This window comes from Lytechinus variegatus, chromosome 14 (assembly GCF_018143015.1).
Source record: "Lytechinus variegatus isolate NC3 chromosome 14, Lvar_3.0, whole genome shotgun sequence".
Lineage (NCBI taxonomy): Eukaryota > Metazoa > Echinodermata > Echinoidea > Temnopleuroida > Toxopneustidae > Lytechinus > Lytechinus variegatus.
Genome location: NC_054753.1, coordinates 13631203 through 13656500, shown reverse-complemented (window position 1 = coordinate 13656500; position 25298 = coordinate 13631203). Strand labels below are relative to the sequence as shown.

Below are 25298 nucleotides of genomic sequence, written 5' to 3'. Positions count from 1 at the left end.
TTGACCTTCGTGGCAGGCGCGGGCCTGATAACATTTAATGATGCAGTTAAAATCCTGAATCAGAATGAGTTTATTTTCTCAATAATGAATGCAGTTTTCATAATAATGAATAGAGATCATCAGACGTAGGCGTATCGTTTTAATTGAGAATAAATCCACTTATTTATAATGTAGTTAGAAAGCATGGTATTTGGATCTTTCAGAACCAAGATTTAAAAAGCAAAATATGCAGTTATGTAAAATACTAGTGATGATAATATGCAAACTAATATTTAAAAACACCCTTTTTCTGCTTGAGAATGTTCGGACGGCAATTATTCGGTCTTCAGCCTTATTGCAAACCAGCATGCAAGTGCTAACGCCAATTCATTATGCATTAAGTTGTTGCAATCAAGTTAAAACGCTATTCCAGTTTAACGGAACCATTTAATAGTTGATCTATTCATAGCTGACCAAACATGGTGCCTACAAGACTTATATATTTATTCTTCGATGTAAAATGTATCAAACGGAAGTGCTTTTTTACGTGAAAAAAGTGTTGTCATTGACTCATGCATTATGTAGAACGAGTATTTTTTTTCATGTGTAGTCTTAACGTTTACAACATGTTTTGTGGAAGATATGCGTTCTTTCGTTATAATATAAAGCTGTAAGTTTAGAGCGCATGCAACTTTGCCAAAATTAACAAATCATTATCAATTTGATTCATCCATTCTACACTAGTTCCATGAAAAGTGTTACAAAGACGTCTGTCTCTACTCAAGTGTCTATGCTTAACTCAAGGAAGAAAATACATTTGATAAAATGGTCTGAATGTGTGCGCGACTAGACTACCTGATAGCAATCACGGGATCAGCTGAAAGTTTTTAGAGTGTCGTGTGCACAATAACTTTTCCCATCACTTCTCGCGGCCTCCAGTACGAATACAAGATCCCCTCTACTTTTTATTATCGAATCTTCCCGTCGCATCCATCACGACAAAACACTCCAGTGGCTGTGTCTTTCTTGCACAAAACAACGGGATCCGTCCAATTTGTGAGCTGTTATCCAAAATTGCACATCCTGTGACGGAAGACAGGGGGAAAATCAGACGACATTCGTCATAATATTCTGACCATTTTTTTCCACGCTCAAAACTACCATACATGCATGAGAAGGTTGTGAAAGCTGAAAGGAACATGGGGCGCTTAATAACTTTTGTGGTCCTCTTTTCTGTGGTGGCCCTACACACGAACAAAGTTGCTGGACAGTTTTATATCGGACAACAATGCTGCTGCCCCACCTTTTGGACTAGTTATGGTAATTACTGTTACAGGTAAGGAACACGTTTTTGTATGAGTTTTTAAACAAGTTCGAATATAAAGTTGGAAGGGGATTTGTATATTATATAATCATTGTAAACTTCGAAAAGACGGTGGTGTATCAAAGTTATATACACTGTAAAAAAGAACATTGGGTAACATTCTAACCAGCACGAGTGTAATTATGTCTCCAACCAATTTGGGGCAGTATTGAATGCGGGAAGCGTATATTGTCCAGTAAGGTTAGAAAATAAGCAGCAATTACTTTAGAATGGGCAAAATATTCATCACACTTGATAAGCATAAATGCCCAAAAGAAATGTCCAATGTTGTTTGGACACGTAATTGCCCTCAGGAAGCATTTCTACCCAATATTTTTAGAGTGCATCGTTGACGATCAATTCCTTCTTGATATGAGGATAAAACAAGAGAAACGATGAAGAAAGTATGCGACAGAATAGTTTCAGTTCAAATCTTATATACTCGCGATTAGGTCCGATCGTTCATCACTATCACTTTCTCTAAAGAAAACATTCACTCTTAAAAATATTGGGTAAAAATGCTCCATGATGGTAATTATGTATCCAACCAACATTGGGCATTTCTTTTGGGCATTATTATTTATCCAGTGTGATGAAATTTTGCTCATTCTTAATTAATTTCTGCTTATTTTTTAACCTTACTGGACAATATGCTTCCCGCATTGGGTAAAATACCGCCCAAAATTGGTTGGATACATAACTACCCTCGTGCTGGTTAAAATTTTGCCCAATATTTTTTACAGTGTTCTCATGCATGATCAGACAATATACATTGATTATTTTTTAAGTGTTAAGTCAAGGTTCATATATATACCTAAAGTTAGCATTCAGTGTATCATTCATGGAACGTGATGATAGATATATAAAGCGCCACCTTCATACCGTAATGAAAGCTCATACTAATGAAAAAGAACGTGAAAAATAAACAAGGAGGGAGAAAATTGAAGCGTAATTTTTTCATCAGAAATTAAAGTAAACAATTTTAAGACGACTTTCGATAATGCTTTAATTTACTTATACCTTTTCTTTACCTTACAGTGAATAAAAATGTACATTAAAGCAGAATGATTAATGTTAGTAGCATCTTGCTGCGGTTACAGGCAATAATTGGTTCTTATCTGATTATGAAAAGAAAAAAACCGAGGGTCTGCTTAGTAACGAATCGACGTCAACAAATTTTAAGTCTAAATAGCTTGCCGACAATACTTGGTTGATGAACTTGGATAAACTTGGATGAACTTGTATCCATAGTAACAACGTAAACGTCACGTGGTTTACACGTACAGTCACATCGACGAAAGCGACTCCAAACGGACCGATTATCTGTCATTCGAATGACGTAATAGCTGTAATCGGTCTGGAGTTATTTTGTTGATGTGTGACCGTAGCATTCGATTGACAATCCAACCAACAGACTTGTATCCAAACCCACTTCCGAATTAATAAGACGTTGCAAAAGGTCAGAGTGTTTTAGCATTGCTTCCATTATCAATAAAAGCAATATGGTGATTATAGTACTGGATGTTCATTTTATTTGCTTTTGTTTTTGTATAGTACTCCACCATATTTAAAGTTAATATAATCAAAATAGGAACATTTCCCATATAATGCTTCAAATGGGGAAATGCCCTTTTCTTGTAATACACACCCTTTTTTCAAAAACTCTCTATTTAGTTCTTGACTCTCCATGCACCTTGAACACTTGAACACCTCGAACAGCGGTATATAAATTGTATTCATTATTTAAGTATGATATACGGAACATATTAATAATAATAATAATATAGGGTATTTATATTGCGCACATATCCACCCTGCTAGGTGCTCAAGGTGCTCCTATGTTATATATCCTATATTATGGACGGTAATGATCCAATCTAAAATAACTTCCAACTAGGAATAAATGTATTTGATTTAAGATAATAATTTGAAACAAAAAATAATAAAGTATTTAAAGGTCAAGTCCACCCCACCAAAAAAGTTGATTTGAATAAAAAAAGAAAAATCCAACAATCATAACACTGAAAATTTCATCACAATTTGATGTAAAATAAGAAAGTTATGACATTGTAAAGTTTCGCTTAATTTCACAAAACATCATGATCCGTATGCAAATGAGGTGACTCATGACGTCATCCACGCTCTATGAAAAATTATAATTTTCTCCTCTTTGCCAAGTGAAACAATGATTAATTCCTTCCTGAACATGTGGAACGAACATTGATTAATACTATATGGTTAAGTCAAGTTTGTCCCCGTCAAATATGTAAAAAAATGAAATATTGTTTAATTCAAACAATAAAAAACAAAAGAAATAGTGAGTGAGGGACATCATCGACTGTCTCATTTGTGAAAAATAACGAAACCTTAAAATGTCAAAACTTTCTTATTGTACATCCGATTTTGATGAAATTTTCAGCGTTATTACTAATTTGATATTTCTCTATTTATTCAAATCAACAGTTTTCCGGGTTGGACTTGACCTTTAATAATTCAATTATAGTAATTGTCAAATGCAAATTAATTTAACCGTAACATAACGCGATGATTTTATTTTTCTTAAAGAATATTTATTTTTAAATTCTAAACCCTTTAAACATGTTAAACATATTCAACAGATAGAATATTCTAAAACTAAAAATAATGTATAATTGCATACTGTATAAATGTTTTCTCTCGATACGTTTACCCTAGCAGACTCGGCTCCTAAACCCCGGATATGAATCGAATGATTCATTAATTTGCCTGTCTTATCATAAGATGCCTGTGTACTTCTGAAATCTTGTTTGAGAGGTCGACTTGTCTCGCCAAACTAATTTGGTCATCTCTATGACATCCTTTCTTGGTCACATCGATGTAGAGGGTTCTAATGTCGGCGTGGGTGTGTGTGGGGGAGGGGTCAGCTCCAGCCCAATTTGAAACTTTAATAGTGGCGGGTCACTATAATGATATTCATATCCTTTGATAAAAAATAGTAATAATAACAATAGTAGCATTTACAATGCTACAGATGATTATGATAATAACAAACGTGTGAAGAAGAAGAAGAAGAAAAAGAAGAAGGAGAACAAGAAAAAGGAAAAAAGAAGAAGAAAATGAGGAAAATAATAGTAATAGAAGGTAGAAAATATTAAATATGCAAGTTAGATTTTGTTTATACGTCCGTTTTTCACACTGACAGTTGAATGACAAATTAGTTCCAAGACATCATCAGTTTCACTATTGCAAACGGGCCTCTTTGTAAATTGTAACTGCCGTAAATTGTCATCAGGCTTACAAAAACATTGACAAAGGACCTTAAGGTGGAGGGAAACAAGGATTTCTGAATGTAATAATCACGATCATGGCCCCTTGCTTGATATAGGAAACATCCACTTAAAAATGTTCACTCTAAAAGTGATCTTTTTTATTAAAATAAAAATTGTAATGAACCTGGTAATGCCGGCTTTTGATTAAAAACGTTGCTTGTTGGGCCAGGTCTAGGGTTCAAACCTCATGAAAGAGATGGGTTGTATTTGCTTTATAAAACGCCAATATGACGCTTAGTAAATTAAAGGTCAAGTCCACTTCAGAATAATGTTGATTCGAATCAATAGAGAAAAATCAGACAAGCACAATGCTGAAAATTTCATCAAAATCGGATGTAAAATAAGAAAGTTATGACATTTCAAAGTTTCGCTTATTTCTAACAAAATAGTTATATGAACGAGCCAGTTACATCCGAATGAGAGAGTTGATGAAGTCACTCACTCACCATTTTCTTTTGTTTTTTATTGCTTGAATTATACAATATTTCAATTTTTACAAATTTGACGATTGGGACCTCTTTGCCTGAATCACAAAATGTTGAAATAATGGAATTGCACGTGTTCAGGGAGGAATGAAACTTCATTTCACATGAAAATGACGAGAAAATCAAAATATTTCATATAATAAAATACAAAAGAAATAGTGAGTGAGTGATGTCATCAGTTCCCTCGTTTGCATACCGACCGAGATGTGCGTATAACTGTATTGTGAAATGAAGAGAAACTTTAAAATGTTATAAACTTTCTTATTTTACATCCGATTTTGATGAAATTTTCAATGTTATGCTTGTTGAATTTTTCATTTTACTCAAATCAATTTTTGCTAGGGTGGACTTGTCCTTTAAGGTAAGGATCGTTTAATACATTACAATATTAGACAATGATCTTAATAGTATCATCTTTAAAAGTATTTTCCTTAGGATGTTTATTGTATTATATTATATCAGTTTATTGATTTATTATGTATGCAGTCAGTATACTGATTTATTAAGCATTTATTCATTCGTGTATTCATTTTATTTATTCATCGTTCTCATGACAGAAACTGCATTGATTTCAAACATACATATCACATTTATTAATGTATTTATCCTTTCATTCATTTTATTTCATTTATTTATGTAATGATAGAAAAACAGTAATAATTTCTAGCAGACACTTTTATCAGTGTTTCTTATTTTCATCTTCAAGTAAAAAGGCAATGGTGGTGATTCGCAATCTACAGAGCCATATAGCCTTTCAAAAAGCATTAAGGACACGCAAATTATGATGGAAACGAGGATTCTTCCTTTTTTTTACATACTTAATTTACATTTTAGGATTCCTGCCAAATACCTGCATGCTTGGAATATGTTGCGAGGGGATATAATTTAGTCATTCATCAAAGTAGCAAACCCTTTCACGATGTGCAATGATAAATCGATGAATCATTTAAATCTTTCAGATCTATGACCTACATTAGTATACTGGATTGAAATCTACTATGTCGACCGTTTGCATTGACTCCAATCCTGTTTTAGGACGCAGTCACACTACGACGAAACTGTCTCTAACCAACCCGACTGAAATAACGCAATAGATTTGGTCAGTCTGGAGTCGGATCCTGCTGTGTGACTGAAGAAACCCTTGCCATGTTTGTTGATTAAGATACGGTTACAATAAAACATGATGATAATAATGATAATAATAATAACCATAATAATAATATTAATGATAATAATAAAATAAAAGTGATAACCATAATAATAATATTAATAATAATAATAAAATAATAATAATAACCATAATAATAATATTGATAATGATCATAATAATAATAAAATAATAATAACAACCCTAATAATAATAATATTAATAATGATCATAATAATAATGATAATAATAATTGTAATAATAGTAGTAGTAATTATAATGATAATACTAATCATATAAACACCATACTACTACTAACAATAATAATAGCAATGACAATACTTATAATGATTATGATAATAATAATAATGATTGTAATAATACTACTGATAATGATTATAATTATCATAATCATAATACAACGACAATAGAAATATGTTTTTTTTAAGTCAAAATACAAAGAGCAAGTTCCTTGCTATCATCAGAACCATCATAAATTATCTTACATCAGTCGACAAAAAGTAAAAACTCCAACCCACACATACATCAACCATCGCAGACACATATCAACACACACACACTCATAACTATCACACGCGCATGCAAAAACCTCACTGTCACACATAGACCTGCACCCACACACCAACGCACGCCCTCTCCAAAATGCATCGACACACAAATAGCATACCCACACACACATTTTCAAACTCCGAAGAATTGGAACACAATACAGTGCTAAGTATCAAATCTATCACAAAATAACATGAAATTCAAGTAGCAGTGATCGACATAATCCTACAGGATATGATTCTGAATGAGACGCGATACTCCGATATTGCTATCATGACCTACATCTTTTGTCATGCTCATGAGCTCGGATAATCTCATGCCTTTTATCACCCTTTGTCTTTCCTTAAAACGTTTGTTATTTCAAGTCTCTATCCCTCAGCAAACTAATATTCAAGGAGATTAAAATCCAATGTATTGATAATAGAATCATTTCATTTTTGTAAGCGATAGTTTTCTTTTTAACTTCTTTGTTTCTCCAAGCCTGTATACTAGCTGATTAGCACTTTTCACTTTCTTTCTACCGAACTATATTATGGTTTACTGTTGAAATTGAGTGATTTTATCTCATACCTGCTGGTGAGAGACTCGTTTAGATATCCCCCCCCTCCACTCTCCACGCCGGTCCACCCCCCCCCCCCCAAAAAAAAAAAAGGGGGGGCGAGAATTTTTCTTAAATACTTGTATAATTTTTAGTATGATAATCTATTTTTTTGTATTTATGTTTTTATCATGAATCAGATCAAATTACAATATTTACAGTTATTGAATGAGAAATCACAAATAATCACATTTACAAGGTAAAAAAAGGGCTTATAACTTTACATAGTTACTGCTTATAACATATTATTTTTTGTAGTATGATAAATTTATAATAATTTCCATTGAATTTTATTCAAAATTTAGCGAGATATACATCTGGCTTGCCATAATCGTAATCATATGAACATATTTATTTTACATAACATTGGATATTAATTCAGAAAACCTTCTTTAAATAATTTGCCTGAGTACATCGTGATGTGTCAAGAAACTAAACTATACTTGAAAACCTCCAGACGAAATTAAAACAGTCAAATAGTTCGGAAAGGCTATTTTGATCATTCCTTCCCTTGACTGCTTTTAATAATTTCCTGGCATACAATCAATGATTTTATTTTTAGGTAAACGAACTTGCAATCTAATTGGGATCAAGGTATGATGAAAAATTATTCCCGTAAATCAACGTAAAGCTGCCAATAAATTACAATGTTCTTTTAATCATGTTTATTCTTGAAATTTCCTCATCCACGCGTATGAAGCATGCTTATTTTCTTTTTAATTCGTGTATCCTTACTTTTTTAACTATAATTACAAAAACAATCAGCCATAACTATTAAAAGGGAAATCTACCTTCACTTCAAATTGATTCTAATGAATAGGATAAAAGCAAGTAAAAATACCAATCATTCTAAAAGTTAAAAAAAAAGTGGGTGTGGCTTTGTTATCAGTGATAGAGCCTATGTCTTGAGCTATGGGGGTTGGGCAAGTACTAAGTCCTACTATGAGGAAAGAAGATAACGTTTCTTTTTCCTGAGAGGTTTCTAATGTGTTACTTTACACATTTCTATCATATAACACATTTAATCTACACAAAACATTAAATAAAACTATAATATTCATAAGCTGATCTAAACATGCTTATAGGATCATGAATGATATGCACGTAATAGCTTAAAGAGAAAACCAACAATATCGGCAACATTATAACACCATGAGATGGCAGTTTGTTAATATGAAAGAAAGGAGGCTACTTCAAAAAAGTGATATTCACTAAAGCGGTGAAATACAGAATATATACCAGGAGCGTGTGTATTATTCTGTATGAGATTGCAGAATATATATTGTACTCTCTCCCAACCATGCCAACTGGTTTGGAGCCTTTCAATCATGATGACTCAGGACCCTCAGATGGCGACTTACCCCCTTCTTAGGATAATGAGATAATTAATGTCTCCTTTCAGCCTAGCAACCTATATTATCTGTCATGATCAACGTATATGGCAGAGCCATTCACGTGGTTTCCCTTTAATATCTGTTTACCCTTGTCAGATTCACAGTGCGTTGTAAGTACCTATTCCCAGGGCCTTTAAAAAAATGACTTAGATTGAGAGAGATGCCATCTTCAGTCTGTTGTTGACTTGCAACTGCGGGAAATGACGTATTCCTTGGCGTTTTCCTACACAATAAATGACACACCAATTATGTCAAAATAGATTCGTTTTATTAACACGTTTTTTTTTAAGTTAATAAGTTTACTTGCAATATTTTTTGCAGAAATTAGGGCAGAAATATTATGGCTAATGATGAACTAAATTTTCTCATTGTCCTGAACCAGACATGGGTAAAGCAGTCCAAAAACTTGACAAAAGAAATCCATCAGATGTCTGTTTATTCATTTGAATTGCCTATTTCAATTCATTTTCAAGTAAACAGGGTAAAGTATAACAAAGCATATTGCTGAAACTGTTAATTTGTTTGTTTCTAGGGGTTCTTCAAGAGATCGTTTCAAATGAAAAAGGGCCTACAGAGTAAACAATAACACATTGTTTAAGACTATTACTCTAAGAGGTTGTTTAAACTTTTTCTAAACTTGTTTAAAACTTAACAAAACTTGCTTAAAACATTAAACAATAGTGTTGTTACAGTGACAGGTTTAAATAACCTACTTAAAATTTTAAACAGCGTTTTTACAAAGTATAAAACTGACGTATGTGTGATACAGACAAACGGGAAATCGTGCATGTCTGTCAAGGGGGTATATGGGGGAAATGATTACTGGTCACATGAAAAGAGACGTGTGGGACTGAACATTTGAACGTTGTCTCTAATGTGTAATTCAGTCTGGTTCATGTAACCTTATACACATTCCATATTGCATGTGATGTACACTACCACATTGCATCTAGCTCTATTTTCATGGTCAGTAAAGTCATAGATAAATAAACTGTGTTCGTAACTGTGATAGAAATTGTATCTATAAAACATTGGCTGTAAAATGAAGCAAATAACACTTTCTTCTGGAACATTTAGCCGATAATAGCGATTTGAACTTAAAAAGGGCACTGAAATCTGTCAATTTGAGCATACTAACATTAAATAAACTGTATATGACACGTTTAGCAAGGCTGTACTTAGTTGAATGAGTGAATACAAAAATCACAGGCAACGTTTACAAGAACGTTGAAAAATAAAAATAGCATGCATCAAATGTATATGGGAGGGACAAGGCCATGACGAAAGCCATTCTTATCTCTGGAGAAATGATATGCAATAAACTGTAGTCTAAAAATAAAAGGCTAGTCTATATTATAAATTACGCCTTGACATTTTCGTAACGAAGTCCCGCGTCTACAAACAGTTGCAACTCTCATAGAGAAGTGCGGGCTGCCGTTGCTGGCAGGTAGAATAGGGGGCTTAGGGCATTTGACCCTCTCTTCCCCAACAAAAATTGAAGGTCCTGGTCCAAGAAAAAGAAAAGGAAAGTGAGTAAAATATGATATGATTGCTCAATCTATCACGAAATTAGGTTTTTTCAAAGGGTCAGAATTTTCACTCCTTATCGACTTCGGCTTTAATACTTTTTTAAAAAAGTAAATAATATTTCGTCATACACCATCGGAACAACATCATGCAGTACAGCTAGTAGGCCAATTAGGATTACTCGATGCCCACTTTATCATGCTATCTGCATATGAGCAAACGTGGCAGTGACTTTGCAAGATTTTGATGTTTCATCTTATTCAAACTCATTTGAAAAGATTTCTTCGTCATACCAACCGAATCCCAATTTCCTGCTTTATACGCCGATAAAGAAATGAAAATAAGGATGACGAGACAGGGACAGGGGTGACCGCCCCTGTATTTTTTATAATTAAAGTGGGTAGAGGGAGAAAAATGAAGAAAATATGTGGGAAAAGAATATCAAAGAGAGAACTCTATACTAGGATGTGTAACTATAATTATTTAATTGAGAAAAAATTACGTCATTTTTAGACGATCTAAGTATACTAAGGTCGCCCTTAAGACGTGGCATAACGCATGCACATTATTTTGTTTCCCCAAATGAAGTCTCTTTACCCATTGCAAAAATGGTGCAACGACTGTCATTAGTAAGAAATTTATGAATAAAATCATGTAAAAGAGGATAAATAATGTACCTTTATGCAATTTCATTTATAAATGGTTCAATAAATAATATAGACTAAATGATATAAGACGAAGTGGATATTATACAAAAATTGATGTACCGTCACTGGAAATTAGACAAACCAGTGAATGGAATTAATGTCGATTAGACAAAATGGTTAGTAGACGAAATGGTTGTAGACGAAGTAAGATTAGACCATGTCGGGTTAGAACAAAGGGGAAATACACGTAGCTGATGTCGATCATTCGGCAGCATTACGGTATGACAGTCGTATCAGAAGCAATCATAACATGTAAGGTAGGTCTTTAGGTTGTCTGTAGATAAGCGCATCTTCTTGCTGATCAATACATCCAACCTTCAGTGCCTCACGTTAACGATATCCCCTCAGCAGCTCCTGGGGAAACCTAGGAAACGTGGCCTGGAGGAAAATGGATGAATAGACGAAGGATTATTTTCCGAAAGCACATGAGCCCTTTCCTGGCAGCTGTGCAGATGAGGCCCTCTGCTTCTGGAAGATTGTCTTTGAACCCCATGAGCAGCTCATTACTAGAGTGACACACCGATGACGCGTCTTCTTCGTTATTATTCATGTAGCAAAGGATAACTGATATCAAACATGGATTGAAACACTCTCTGATTGGGTAAATTTGTAGATAGGTTTCAGATAGGTATAACAGCATATAAACAGTAATTCAGGGTCATTTGTGCATTAATCAACATTCACAATTACTTCGATTCACTTTCTATGACTTCATTTCATAATTCAATTTGAAGACCAGAACTTAACTTTATTTTTTAATGATATAGTATAATACTATAATAATAATAATAATAATACTGCAATTCCTATGTGCATCAAAACAACATTCCCTGATACTTTGCTTAAATGGCTATGAACTTCTTCCATAATTCAATTTTTATGACCAGTTCTTAACTTCAATCTTCACAAAGTGTTCAAACACACGAATCCACTAGAACCCATGTTGCAATGGCGAGACATACGTGGCGATTAAATCAGTGTGACCTGTAGATTTGGTGAGGGATTAGCTCTCACTTTTTGTTAACTGGATTGCACTTCAAGAGGATGTTGCCAAATGGTAATCATATAGTGTTCACTGGGAAATTTATTATCAGAAAAAATGATGATATAAAACATTACAACATTATATAGGCCTACAGTAATTCCTATGTGCATCAATAAACATTCCCTGCTATTTTGATTCACTGGCTATGGATTTCTTCCATAATTCAATTTTATGACTAGGTGGGTGTTTCATAAGGAAGTTCGTATGTTAAGAGCGATTTTAAGAATGACTGGTGATCCTTACTTGTGGTAAATGTTGTATTCATTGGCGACAGTTTAACGGGTAAGAAAGGTTCATACGAGCAGTTTTATGAAACGGTCCCCAGCCCTTAACTTCAATCTTCACAAATTAGTGTTAAAACGACTCTACTAGAACCCCTGCTACAATGGAGAGACATACAAGGAGATCGCACCATTGTATTAGGTGGCTTTTGGTGTGAGCGAGGTTCCATCTTTTAGTCGATTTGATTGTCATTCATAAGTTTCTTATCAAAATGATAATCCTAAATTTTTCACTGTGCACTAAGTCCATTATTTAACTAATATAGAATGAACATATAAATTGTTGCTGAAATTAAAACTTTAAATTGCCGCCATCTGCTATTATTGAATGATTGTCAATGGTGCGTTTCAGTCAGGGCCGTGGAAAAAATTTTCTAACAGGGATGCTGTTTTTAATTTTGCAACCAAAAGGACTTCGCTACAAATTTAAGTTAATATTTTATTACATTTCTATTATTGAGCATACCTACAGATTTCCAGGGGTGCTACCTATGGTAAATTATACACGCAGCACCCCACCCCAGCTATAGCTATGGGGTGTTTTAGCACTCCCGCTTCCCAGGGCCATGGTCTTAGATGCATGCGTTTTTAAATCGCGGTAGATCTACCCCCACCCTTACCCTATCGCGGAGGACACAAATGTGGATATTTTTTAGGGGGTATTTCTAAAAAAAAAATGTTTAATTAAAGTGTAATCCTCTAGCCTGGCTTCAAGGGGGAAGGTGTAAATGAAGTCATAACCTTTTTTAAGGTCAGCTTTGTAAAGTAAACCAACCCTACCCCTGTTAAATCCGGGATTCACCCCTGCGCTTGATTCTGTTTAAGCTAAAAAAAATGTATCCTTTTTTTCAAAAATCATACGTAATCTTAAGGTAACTGTAATGCGAACTTTATTATAAAACAGAGTCTCCATATTATTAGTATGTTATTTTGTCAAATAGTGTTTTCTGAATCCCCATGGGGACACATTTTCTGAATTGTTCAAAGAATCGTTTACTTTTAAACGAGATGTATATTCTTGTAATCAACGAAATACCGGATTTTACCTTTAAGATGACGCGCACATGGGTGGTTGTAGTTGAACAAATCCAACATGATTACAGGTGACATCTTGTCTTCTTCTTTTAACCCCTTTTACATCGAGGGTAGGGTAAAGTTAATCTAATTCCTATGATACAGCAGGTCTGCCTGTTTCTCTTTTGTAGCAGTGAGGGGCGGCGTCTGTGTATTTTGACAAGAGGGGGGGTCGAAAATTTGAGTCATTTCATAAATGAATAAAATGAAGAAACTATAATAACCGTGTTACATCACTTCATCTTCGTCCTCATTTTTTGTCGTCTTTTGATTTTCTTTTCTTTCATAATTGTACAAAGATACGGTTATAAGTTTGTCTTATGCCCCTCCCCCGTTCCCCGGGGTACCACCCCCGATTCCAGGGTATCCGAAAGGAAAATAGTGGTTAAGGCGAGGTATCTGTCTTCGCCATGTCGCACGTGTATAACAAACGTAAACTTGGCAGAAAGTCAGTAGCGACGGTGACACAACTTTTTAAGAAAAGAAATTTAAGATGTCTTTTCCGTTACTTTACAGAATCCTTCTCATCCAAATTCGATCAGGGGACTATTCTTTTTTTTTTGTTTTTGTCAGTGATTTTCATGGGCAGATGTTATAAGCTACTGTAAATCCTAGTATCTGATTGGCTGAGAGCGACGTGACACGACATTTGCTCCTGCGACAATTTCTCTGGGCTGAATTTCGTCTAAGGTGTAGGGTTTGGGTAGCAGGTTCAGTGTCAGGTTTAGGGTAGGATAGTGTTAAAGCCAGGGTTGAAGTAGTTAGTCATTCGATTAGCGTGTGAAATTTAGAGCAGAGCAATAAAATTGTCGGAGGAGAAAAATAATGTCATGGAACTGAGAGCGAATTGGCCAAGATTGAAAAATCACGAAAGACAGAAGATGTTATGTACACTTTGTTTATTCTCTGTTACGCGATTGGATGTAAGCTATTATTTGGGGTTTTTCTGTGAAAGTTGAAGAATACGAATTTGAATTTGAATAAAAAAATGAATGACTGAATAAATTGATATGATGGGCAAAGAAATAAGAGTCACTATGCATGGTGTATATTAAGACCATGACCGTACATGGTGAATAAAATGCATTATGCGCTATGCATGGTGTATATTCAAGACTATGACCGTACATGGTCATTAAAGCTTGTGTATAGTTTTGGTAAATCCACCAAAATGCACCTATCACTATTCCAATTCATTGCTAGCTAATATGAATGGATATGCCCTATAACAGTTATGATGTGGAGGATATGAAATGAAAATGTGTTTTACAGGATAAATTTTGCGATTTTACATGGAAATTTAACTTGATCGGGTATCCCGATCAAATTACAATATCTGTGTGTTTTTGTCTTTCAATTAATTCCTATTCCAAATCATGGAATGGGCTGAAACTTTCAAGATATGTTCTTTGTCTGTAACTTTTGGATATCTAATCACTAAATTTATAAGAGAAGTGCTTGAATGCCCATTTTTTTAATTTAAAACAAGCATCGCCGAGAGAGGGCGCTATATATCCAAGATTTGAATATTTGAAATTTTCTCAGAGAAGTGCAGTTGGAAAAATATCTAACGGTCTCTACGCTTCATTAAGACTGTCATATTAGATGATATTCGATTACCAATCACATTATTGACCCTTTACCAAAGCTATACACAGGCTTTAAGATAAATTGATGAGACAAACCACAAAAGTCAAAAGTTTGGATCCAAGTCTCTGGGGAAAAAATGGGAAACTGCAGGAGGAAAATAAGGTTTAGGGGTGTTGGGGAAAAGTTTTAACAAGTGTGCACTGACGTATCATCGGTGGTTAAGGGCGTTTAGCCAATTAAATGAATGCCGGTCTGCACGTGTTTATTAAAAAACCTTCACACTCATTTATTTTTTTCATTTCAACAGAGTGGTTACTTAAACACAGGAATTTAAAAAAAACATTCTGAAACAAACGAATATTCGTGTATCCCGTCGAGGACGGGATGTTAGCAAATTTCCAGTACAATATTTTTCGTAATTTTCTGATAACAAGAATTAATTTTCATTTGCCAGCTTTAATTCAGAGTGTTGAATGTTTGTTAGCATAACCACTTAGCTGCGTTATAAAGTACATGTATGTAGCATACTAGTAAAATGTACTTCTAATTTTTAATTCATTCGTTATCTTGGCATTAACAGGCGGTCAGATAGTACAATCTATATCCCAGTCAAGCTCAAAGCGTCGACTTAAGTCCAGAAAAGTGACACCACAAGGGATTGAATTAGTCCTGTGTTGTTACAGATAAGCATTTCAGTTTTGAGCGGCAAGGATAATCAGTGATTATAATTAGGAGTACAGAAGGCTTATGCAGAAAGCTAATGGAGAGAGTTGAGTGATGTATGGGCAAGTTATGGGGAACGTTACTCAGCTAGGAGTGATGTACACTTAAAAAAAAAGATTTACATGGGAAAAAAGTTTTTGCAGAAAGCAATAACAGAATCATTCTGTAAATTAATAAATTTAACAAAACATGTCTGTTTAAAAAGGGGAAAATGGTGTTTTATTTAAGGAAATTTGTAAGGTTCCATACACCAAATACCAATTTCCTGTAAGATTACGCAGTCTGGTAAGATTACAGGTGTTCTCGAGACTCTGCTGCAGGAACTTCTCTTATTTTAAGGATAAATTTTCTAACAGTGTAATACGTGTAGCCGAAAAAAATATAAACTTAAATCTTTTTTATATAATTATTGGATAATGTATATAGTGTAACGCGTTTTGGGTTGTCAGGATTTGTAACAGTGATACTGCATAGACAATGCTCAAACGAATTATTAGAGGAAATAATATTAATGAACGCTTTTGAAAAAAATAAGGTAAATTGCACATTTTGGTGATTTACCAAAATGTGCAACTTTTCTAGAAACGACTTAATAAAGTCTAAATATTTTTTTTCGTGCTGAATTTAATGTATTAAAGCTAGAAAAGACAGGGAAAATAAAAAAAATCTTCTCGTTTACCAGTAATTGCACTTTCTCTCGCTCTCTAATTTGATCTCTATTTCTCCATTTAACTTACAATCTCTTAAAATGTGGTTGAAAAGTGTAAACATTATTTTCACTCATGGGTGCCTCGGTATAATAATATCAACTATCACATACAATATCCAGTCAATATGATTATTCATTGCATTTAGTTGAGGGCATTAATGAAAATAGAGTGCCGTTGAACGTGTTGAAAGGAACCATTGGTACATGAAAAGAGTGCACCGCAGATGTAAATGTAACAGACTGTTCGTGTCTGACTAATATCTGAGAAAACCCTGAGGAAATGATGATAGACAATATATATAACTGCGTTACTAATTGCTTGCGGTTGCTCCACGATTTTGTAGCTAATTCCTTTCTATTTGTGGAAAAATACATGATGATTTCTGAGATGTATGCGTTTTGAGAGGATGCATTGCGATTAATACCCCACTGCACTATTTGCTCTGTCCCAAACACACAACCAGATACCCTCAAGTCTGTAACAATTCATCAGGTGTAGTGCTGATCTAAATATAAATTTCCCCTTCCACCATTAAGGTTAATTTTTTTGTGCCGCAATAATGTTACAGTATTGTATCACACAATTAAATTTTAACGTAGTACAGAAGTACGTATTAGTAGTGGACAGAACAAAAATGTTGTCATGCCTTATTCATGTTATTCCATCCTACTCCTCCTCATCATTCTTATTATTTAATTATTATGTGGAGCGTTGTGGCCCAGTGGATAAGTCTTCTGACTTTGAAACAGAGGGTTGTGGGTTCGAATCCCAGCCATGGCGTAATTTCCTTCAGCAAGAAATTTATCCACGTTGTGCTGCACTCGACCCAGGTGAGGTGAATGGGTACCCGGCAGGATTAATTCCTTGAATGCGTGAGCGCTGAAATGCAGCTCGAGCTAAAGCCGGGGTAAAAATAATAACAACGCGCCTCGGAATAGAATATTTCTTGATAGATGGCGCTATATAAATGCCTATTATTATCAATATTATCATTATTATCATTATCAATGTTTGTAATATCATCATAAGTATTATCCTTCTTTTTATTATTTAAATTATTAATATCATCATCATTATCATTGGTATATATCTGTTCATTCACTTATAGCTACACCCTCTCTGAACGTTTATAGATTGGACTCTCGATCTCCGCACTTCCTTTATTAATAAAAACCGTTCACAGCATGGCAATAAATAAATTATAGATGACTTATGAGTGGAAATGCGTTCTTCCGTGAACCAGAAGCTAGAAGTCAAGAAAGGGAAGCAAACAAGTGTTCTGCTTCTTATTTTGTTTAAGCCAAGATGGAGTTTTATCCTTAATCCGCCCCGGCTCTGAAGATGCCCCACACACGAACACCGACGATCTCACGCACGCATGCACGCACACCCTGACACACACATATGAGCACATAGAAATGTATATATATATATCTCTATGTATGAGCATGACCTCCTGGGAAATTTAATTGCATAAATATTTGCCTTAAAGGGATACCACACTTTGAAAAAAAAATTTATCTAGATTAATATAGGAAAATACAATGAGCAAAATGCCAAGAAAATTTATGTATTTTATAATGCTGAATTTTACCAATATTTTATTAAAAATGCTTGTTGTAATAATGATTGTCTTACTGCATATGTCATACCAGTACTCAATCTTAGTTTAAAAATAAATAAATTAAGTACACTCTTAAAACAAATCAGTCAAAATGACTAGGTAATATAGGGTTAGCTGGGTGCAACTGTTATTCTAGTCATATTTTACTAGAACAGAGTTATTTCTGACTAGAATATATGCCAGAAACGTGAATATCAGTGATTGCCATATCAGTTGCTACCAGCTGACTAGTGGTCTGGTCAATTTGACTGATTTGTTTTAAGAGTGTAGGTAGATGACATTACCTGCCCCCTCATTGCACATTTTCATGAACGTGAGGAAGACATGTGTAATTGTTATACCAGAATAAACCTTGTTATTCCTTATCCAATTTCCGGCAATGAATTTTTTTGTATTTTCTTTGTCTAATTTTTCTCTTTTCTTCCTGTCATGTAATCTACAACCTCGAGTACCCCTTTAAAATAATTTTGTGTGAACTTTTAACATCCATTCATTTGTCATAGAGATAACAAGGGACTCAGTCATGACTAAAAATTTTCAAGGATATTGAGTCACTATTCACATAGTTATGATAAGCGTATACTGTTCATGTAGTTTGTTTCATCTAAAGCTAAACTGTCTTAAGGTGAAAAGATACATAATGTTTCTGTTTGAATGTATAACATTGATTCATAATCATTTACAAATGATACTGAATATTGAGTATCTTAAAACTATTATTTTGATCTATGAAATAAGTGCATATTTAGAACTAATCAATAAAAAGAAAGGTAAACGTTCTGCTCATTTTAATGAATGGAGGTTTGGTATTTGACCATGTCCAGTCTGTACTATAATTATATACAGTGTTGATATATCTATTATTGTTTAGTATGTATGTTTGTATTGCTCTTAATTTTTAATTCATACTTAATTACATTTTAAAAAATCTTTAACGTGCAATCTTAAATGCGAGGTCGTCTTGACTAAATATAAACATTTAAGTTCGGTCACCATGTACACATCGAAACTAATCTATATATTTTGGAGCTATGACCAACCCACTCAACTAAATCATGGCGGTCATCTTCAACGTCTGCATGCAGTATAGGTGCTTTCTTTTGCTGCCGTCACACCAAGCAAATCCGACGCCAGACCGATCAAAGCTTTACGTTATTTCCAATGTCATACCATCAGTCGGTTTGGAGTCGGTTTCTTGGGTGTGACTGACCATATCTTTGACATGATAAGAATGAGGGGAAAGGGGGAAGAGAGGGAAACCACCAGACGGATTAGAATGCGTCACTACTAACCCCTCGTGACCGCTAAAAGTGTGGCGGTCTAAATATATCAACATTTTAGTGTAAACTACACAGTTTTCAACGAAAGTATACACAGCAAAAACTGTGGTGTTAACCGGTGTACATAGAGGACCACACCAGTTATTTTACACCGGTGTTAAATTGGTGGTGTTAGTTTTACACCTATAGGTGTTATGACAACACCTTTATTTGTTACATTTACACTCTTTGGTGTTATGTTTAATCTCTAGTGAGTAATTTTAACACTCAGGGTGTGGTCCTCTATTAACACCACTTGGTGTCAGTTTTGACACCGCAGTTTTTACAGTGTACAAAAATGCAAAAGTGACCATAACTGAACTTGTCTATTAGCCCCCACTTTCGGCTCAGCCCCACCCTCCCTCTCCCACACTTTCAAAAATTCCATTCCATTACCGTTTTTATGCAGTCAACAAACCTGCAAGTTATAAAGGTGTGTCCTAAGAATTCGCCGGAAAAGGGCGGAACCTAACACGTCAATTCATTATCACCAAACACCTAACAAGGAGATCCCTAAATAATACCTAATTATAAATGCATGGTCTAAATAAACATGATTAAAGACAACGAAAGCTATGTCGTTGTTGAAGTAAACCATTATAATGAATTTCTTTGTATCCCGCTTTGCGTCAAAGAATTATTTATTCTAAAATGTCAAATTTGGGGACAACTCGCTTCGTTCCCTTGATTCTTTAATGCAAAACTTCAGGGCCCACAAAATCTTCGGCTATTTGGGCCAATGTTTTAACCTCTAACTGCTGAAGTCAATGTGCAAAAATTAATGTTGGTAAACTAGGCCTAAATAAAATATTGGCTAAAAATAACATGAATTCATCTTGACCTGCACCCTTCTGATTTTTATTTCTCACGGATCAAAAGAACAAGGGGATAAGTGTAAATATCAAGCAAATTTAATAAGTGCCCCATGTTTTGTTTAGTATTAGTCAATATTGGTTGTAATTGGGATCCATGGAACCATTTTCAATGCATAATCATTTAAACAATAATTATAGAAAACTGTTCATGAAACAGTTTATCATTTTCCAACTCTCTTTGTTAAGACATGGCTTGAAGCAGAGTTATTCTGCCGGTCGTTAGGAACGAGTGATTTAATGAGCCACTGAATAGTCACTCCAAAACAATAGCACTTTCAACGCAATTGAAAAAATATTAAGTTTATTGTTAATGCTATCTTTCTTATTTTCAAACAGATATTTCAACGATGTAAAGACATGGCTTGAAGCAGAGTTTTTCTGTCGGTCATTCGGGACCAGTGGATGTATGGGTGGCCAGACCGGTGGACAGGCTCATCTCGTTTCTATTCACTCAAAGGATGAAAATGATTTCTTATTTTCATATTTCGATACGGTCAGAAATAGACTGCCGCCCTCTATCGGCCCAATCAGGGTAAGTCTCATTGAATTTGCCAAATTATGAGTCGAGTATGCTGATGCCAGTCACAACGAAACTGACTCCAGATCGAGCAAAGCTATTACACTATTTCAAAAGGCATATTAGGCTATCGGTCGGTTAAGAGTGGTTTAATAAATTGATGTGACTATACAATCACTTTTACGACCTTCTTCCCTCATAAATTTGAGGGTCTTAATAAGTTACTGTCAAAATTTCAAATTGAGTTAAAATTTCAATATCATAAGATTGCTCATTTGCTTGTCTATTTTAATTTGGGTGCTTTTCCCCCTTAAACTATTTTAGCTGAGTTGGAAATTTGAAGGAATTTTTTAAATAGATTCATTTAAAAAGGAAACCCCCATTCCCCTGAAAAAAAATAACATCTGCAATTTTACTACACAGTAGCAAACTAATCATTGGCGTAAAGTAACGTGACATCATAGTTGAAACGATGGTGTGCATTAACGTTCAATGGATATTATTCCGATTAGATATTCCTTTGTTAAAGTTTGTTTTATTTCATTTTCGTAATGTACTCTTTTGTCTATTCCGTTCTTTCTAACCGTTTTCTAGTGCATTGTTTATTTTGTTGTTTCATTTTTGGTTTTTGGTTTAACTTGTACCCAAAATATATGAAAATGTATAGCTTTATCTTGTTTTAACAATATTATGGAATTGGTGAAAATCATTTTGTCGAAAGTTTTATGAAAAAAATAAATGTTCATGATAGTGATATCAATGAAGGGCATCTATTGGATAAACAGGTGGAAGCAAGTGGCTATTATGCTGATGAAAATCAACAACAACATTTCAACAGTGCGTCATCATGGTCATCAGGATATTTTGATATGGGAAAGTCTTTTGTTCTCAATTAAATTATACAGGCGTTACAAAGTTACACGGCTAAAACCTCTCATTTCATGTCTTTCATGTCTCACTCCCCCCCCTCCCTCTTTTTCCTCCTGTTTTTTTCACCAATTAAAAAAAAATCATATGGACGGTTGTCCGTCCCTGCCCCCACTCCATGTATCGCCACACCTGTAACACAAATTCTGTTATGTAGGATCCTTTATAGTAAATATATTTTAACAAAAATTACGTTGGTGTATTAAACATCTTAAAAAGAGCAAAAGTATATATGTATAATGTAATATAATATAATATAAACAGAAAGGTAATTGGTCTCCACCTAAAATATGACCTCCTTTACTTTTATTATAGGACGTCACTTGTCACCTTTAATTACATTATCGATTTTCCTATGATCTCTTCCGTCATAGGATGAGCGTCTATGGCTCGGTTTGACTGACAAAAAACAGGAAGGATTCTGGACGTGGTCGGATGGATCAAGCCTTGACTACGCCAACTGGAGAGCCGGCGAACCCAACAACAACGGTGGCAATGAGGACTACGCGCAGATGAGTGTTGAGATCAACCACGAAGGGAAATGGTTCGATATGACAGACGCCCACGGGGACTACATTGTCCATTTCATCTGTAAAATGGCTCGATAAAAGTAGTTCCGACCTACAGAAGACTTAAGCGAGTTTTCGCAATCACGACGGGGACGGATTCTACAACAGTAGAACATCTTTTTGAATTTGTCCGTAAAATCACAATGGACAGCTGAGGTCTTTGTCGAAAATTTGGTGGACAGGGAAAGCTGATCTTCGGAAGATTCAATCGGAGCGGACGAATAATTGAATTGTGTCTTATGTTCAGAGTCCAGGACAAAACTGCTGATTGGGTTCACCCATTTTCCAAAGAATGCTTTGTCATGATGGGCTTTTGACATTAGACGTTCTGTGATGTAGAATCCGTCCCGTCGTGATTGCGAAAACTCCGTACTATGGATGCATAGTCCGTTCCATTAGGGAGCTCACGATCAGCAACGGTACCTGTTTTGGAGACGGTAGCTTGGAGAGCTGTCAAAAATGTAATCGAATATCTCTTCTGCGCATGCGGAGATGCTAATGCTTTTCGTCTTTTAAATGATTTCTATGACATGACCATTCAGAATGTTCAGCCAAAATTGGCTTTGTGGACATGGTGGAAAGAACGACTCGATTCTCTTTGGAAAGCCAAAGCATACCTCACAGGACAAGTACACCCCCAAAATAAGTTGATGAATAAAATGAGTAAAATCCAACAAGCTTAACCCTGACATTTTCATCAAAGTCGGATGTAAAATAAGAAAGTAACATTATACAGTTTCGTTTAATTTTAGAGGGACATCGACTCTCTTGCTGAGTTGTGCATACAGATGTTATGTATGTGCATAACTCTAAATGTCATAATTTTTTAATTTCACATCCGATTTTGATTGACTTTTTTTGCAGCATTATGCTTGTTTGGTTTGTCTGGATTGATCGAAATAAACATTTTCTGGGGTGAACCTGACCTTTAAATCATCGACCGTAAATCTGTTGTGTAACTTCTTTTGTTTATAAGTGACACCCCTCCACATCACTTTTTTCCGTTGGTATTAAATTGAAAATTGAATAAATGTAGGTCGTGATAATGTTTATTTCCTTTAATGCATTTCACATTTCGTCAGGTGTATCGTAATATTTCATTCCGATTATTTTTGTTTTTAACAAGTTTCAAATAAAAAAATTAGTTAAATAATCGAGTACTTGAATACGTAGTAAATGAACATATATATTCTGGAACGGTGGCAACAATATTTGTTCAGGTAGAGTTTGGTACCTAAGGTCGTTGAAGAATTGGTGCAATATATAATCTTATGATAATTCAGTGTGCAATACATGTTCAAGTATTCGTCATTATCAGGGCATTAAAAAAACACAATGAGGATAATAAATGTACCACGATACACAAATTATTTATTTGGCTTCCATTTTAGTTTACCTTACTCTCCTAAAAACTAAGGAGGTAGAATGCAGAAATGTCATCCTAAATGTAATCATCATATCGCTTTTTGTATAATTTTTTTTTCATATTTCGAATGATTCATGCGGATGCCGATTACCAAATCCCCTTTCTTGAAAAAATGTACATTTATGGATAGATAAAACAGAATGTTTGTCATGTTTGTAGCACGATATAGCTTGTAAAATATAGATGCATATTTGAGAATATTGTGTATTATCCCGGAGCATATAATTCACCCGTCTTCTTTTAAAAAATATCGACATATATGTTTCCAAAAAATGAATACTCGTAGCATAATATGAATAACTTGTTTTAAAAAAGTGCAAAATTTGAATGTACGGTATGCCACCTGCATAACAAGTCACCCTTCTTCTTAAAAAAAATGTACATTTTTTGTAAAAAGGAATGCTTGTAGCATAATATGAATATCTTGTAAAATATAGATGCAAATTTCAAATGTACTGGACATGTTATGATTGTTGTTTTTCAGTGCTCTGTGGCTGTAATAATCAGGGAATCTTATTTAATTTTAAAGGGGTACTCTGGGCTTAATCAATTATCTAATACCTAAATATATATATAAACTTCAGAGAGAAAATGGCTGAAAATTCCATTACAATCTGATAACAAAGTTATTGAATTTGATATTTTGAGCAATATTTCATTAAACAGGTTATATCCATTCTGTCATGAATATGCAATAGATAGGCTGGTGATACAATGTCCCCATTTTCTATTTTCTGATACGTTTCTACATGAAATCATAATTTTTGTCAAATTTTTCATGTTTCTCCTGGATTAAAATAAGTTTCGGCAATCATTATCTCACACATTAAATCGGAAGTCATTCCAATTTGTGTCATTCTTGGAGGACAAAATGTGAATACAATGTCAAACATTAAAATAGAAAAGAATAAGTGAGGATATGACATCATCTGCTTGCATATTGCACATTCATTAAGTATACTTGTAAATCACAAATATCAAACGTAACATTCATAACACAAAAATGTGAGCATGACTAGGTTTCAAACTTTTCAGAAGTTTTATTGTTTGTATAGGTGCTATAATGTTTGAGCTTAAATGATTAACAGTGCATTCAATGACATGTCTTTGCAAGATTGAAAAAAAAAATGGAAACACATAACTTTGAAATGATTTGACAGTTTTCATAGAACAAACTGAAAATTATTTCATTATCGGACAGTTTTGGACACAAAATGCAATGATTAAATCATATCACTGTGAAAGTTACATGATTACTAAAGAGAGTTTTCATAGAGAGATTAACGGGAAGTGGCACTTAAACAATGGCATTGTGGCAATTGAAATATATTGTAATTCGGAATATTCATTGGAACGAATAAAGCATATTTAAGTCACTGAAATAAAAATAATCCTTATTTATAGCTTTACATCATAGAAATAAGAAATACAGCATGCCAGCTACATTCAAATCATTGAATTAGTATGGCATTAGAAAACCAAGGCAAGGGCAAAAAGGAATCAATATTTATAAAAGTAAAATCAATAATTTTGTTATGTC

At 34.3% G+C, this 25298-nt stretch overlaps 1 protein-coding gene across 3 annotated transcripts; it reads left to right on the top strand.

Moving 5' to 3' along the window:
• Positions 1 to 909: 909 nt before the first annotated feature.
• On the top strand, positions 910 to 24213 carry LOC121427330 (echinoidin-like). 3 transcript variants are annotated; one of them, XM_041623674.1, is made up of 4 exons: positions 910 to 1315; positions 20656 to 20851; positions 22138 to 22389; positions 22693 to 24213. In XM_041623674.1, exons 1-3 carry the CDS (start codon positions 1146 to 1148, stop codon positions 22369 to 22371), a joined length of 600 nt encoding a protein of 199 aa, XP_041479608.1. In that variant the 5' UTR covers positions 910 to 1145; the 3' UTR covers positions 22372 to 22389; positions 22693 to 24213. The 3 variants fall into 3 exon arrangements, with proteins under 3 accessions (XP_041479608.1, XP_041479607.1, XP_041479606.1); XM_041623673.1 differs by having other exon boundaries at positions 22138 to 22392; positions 22696 to 24213; XM_041623672.1 differs by having other exon boundaries at positions 911 to 1315; positions 22138 to 24213.
• The last annotated feature ends 1085 nt before the right edge of the window (positions 24214 to 25298 follow it).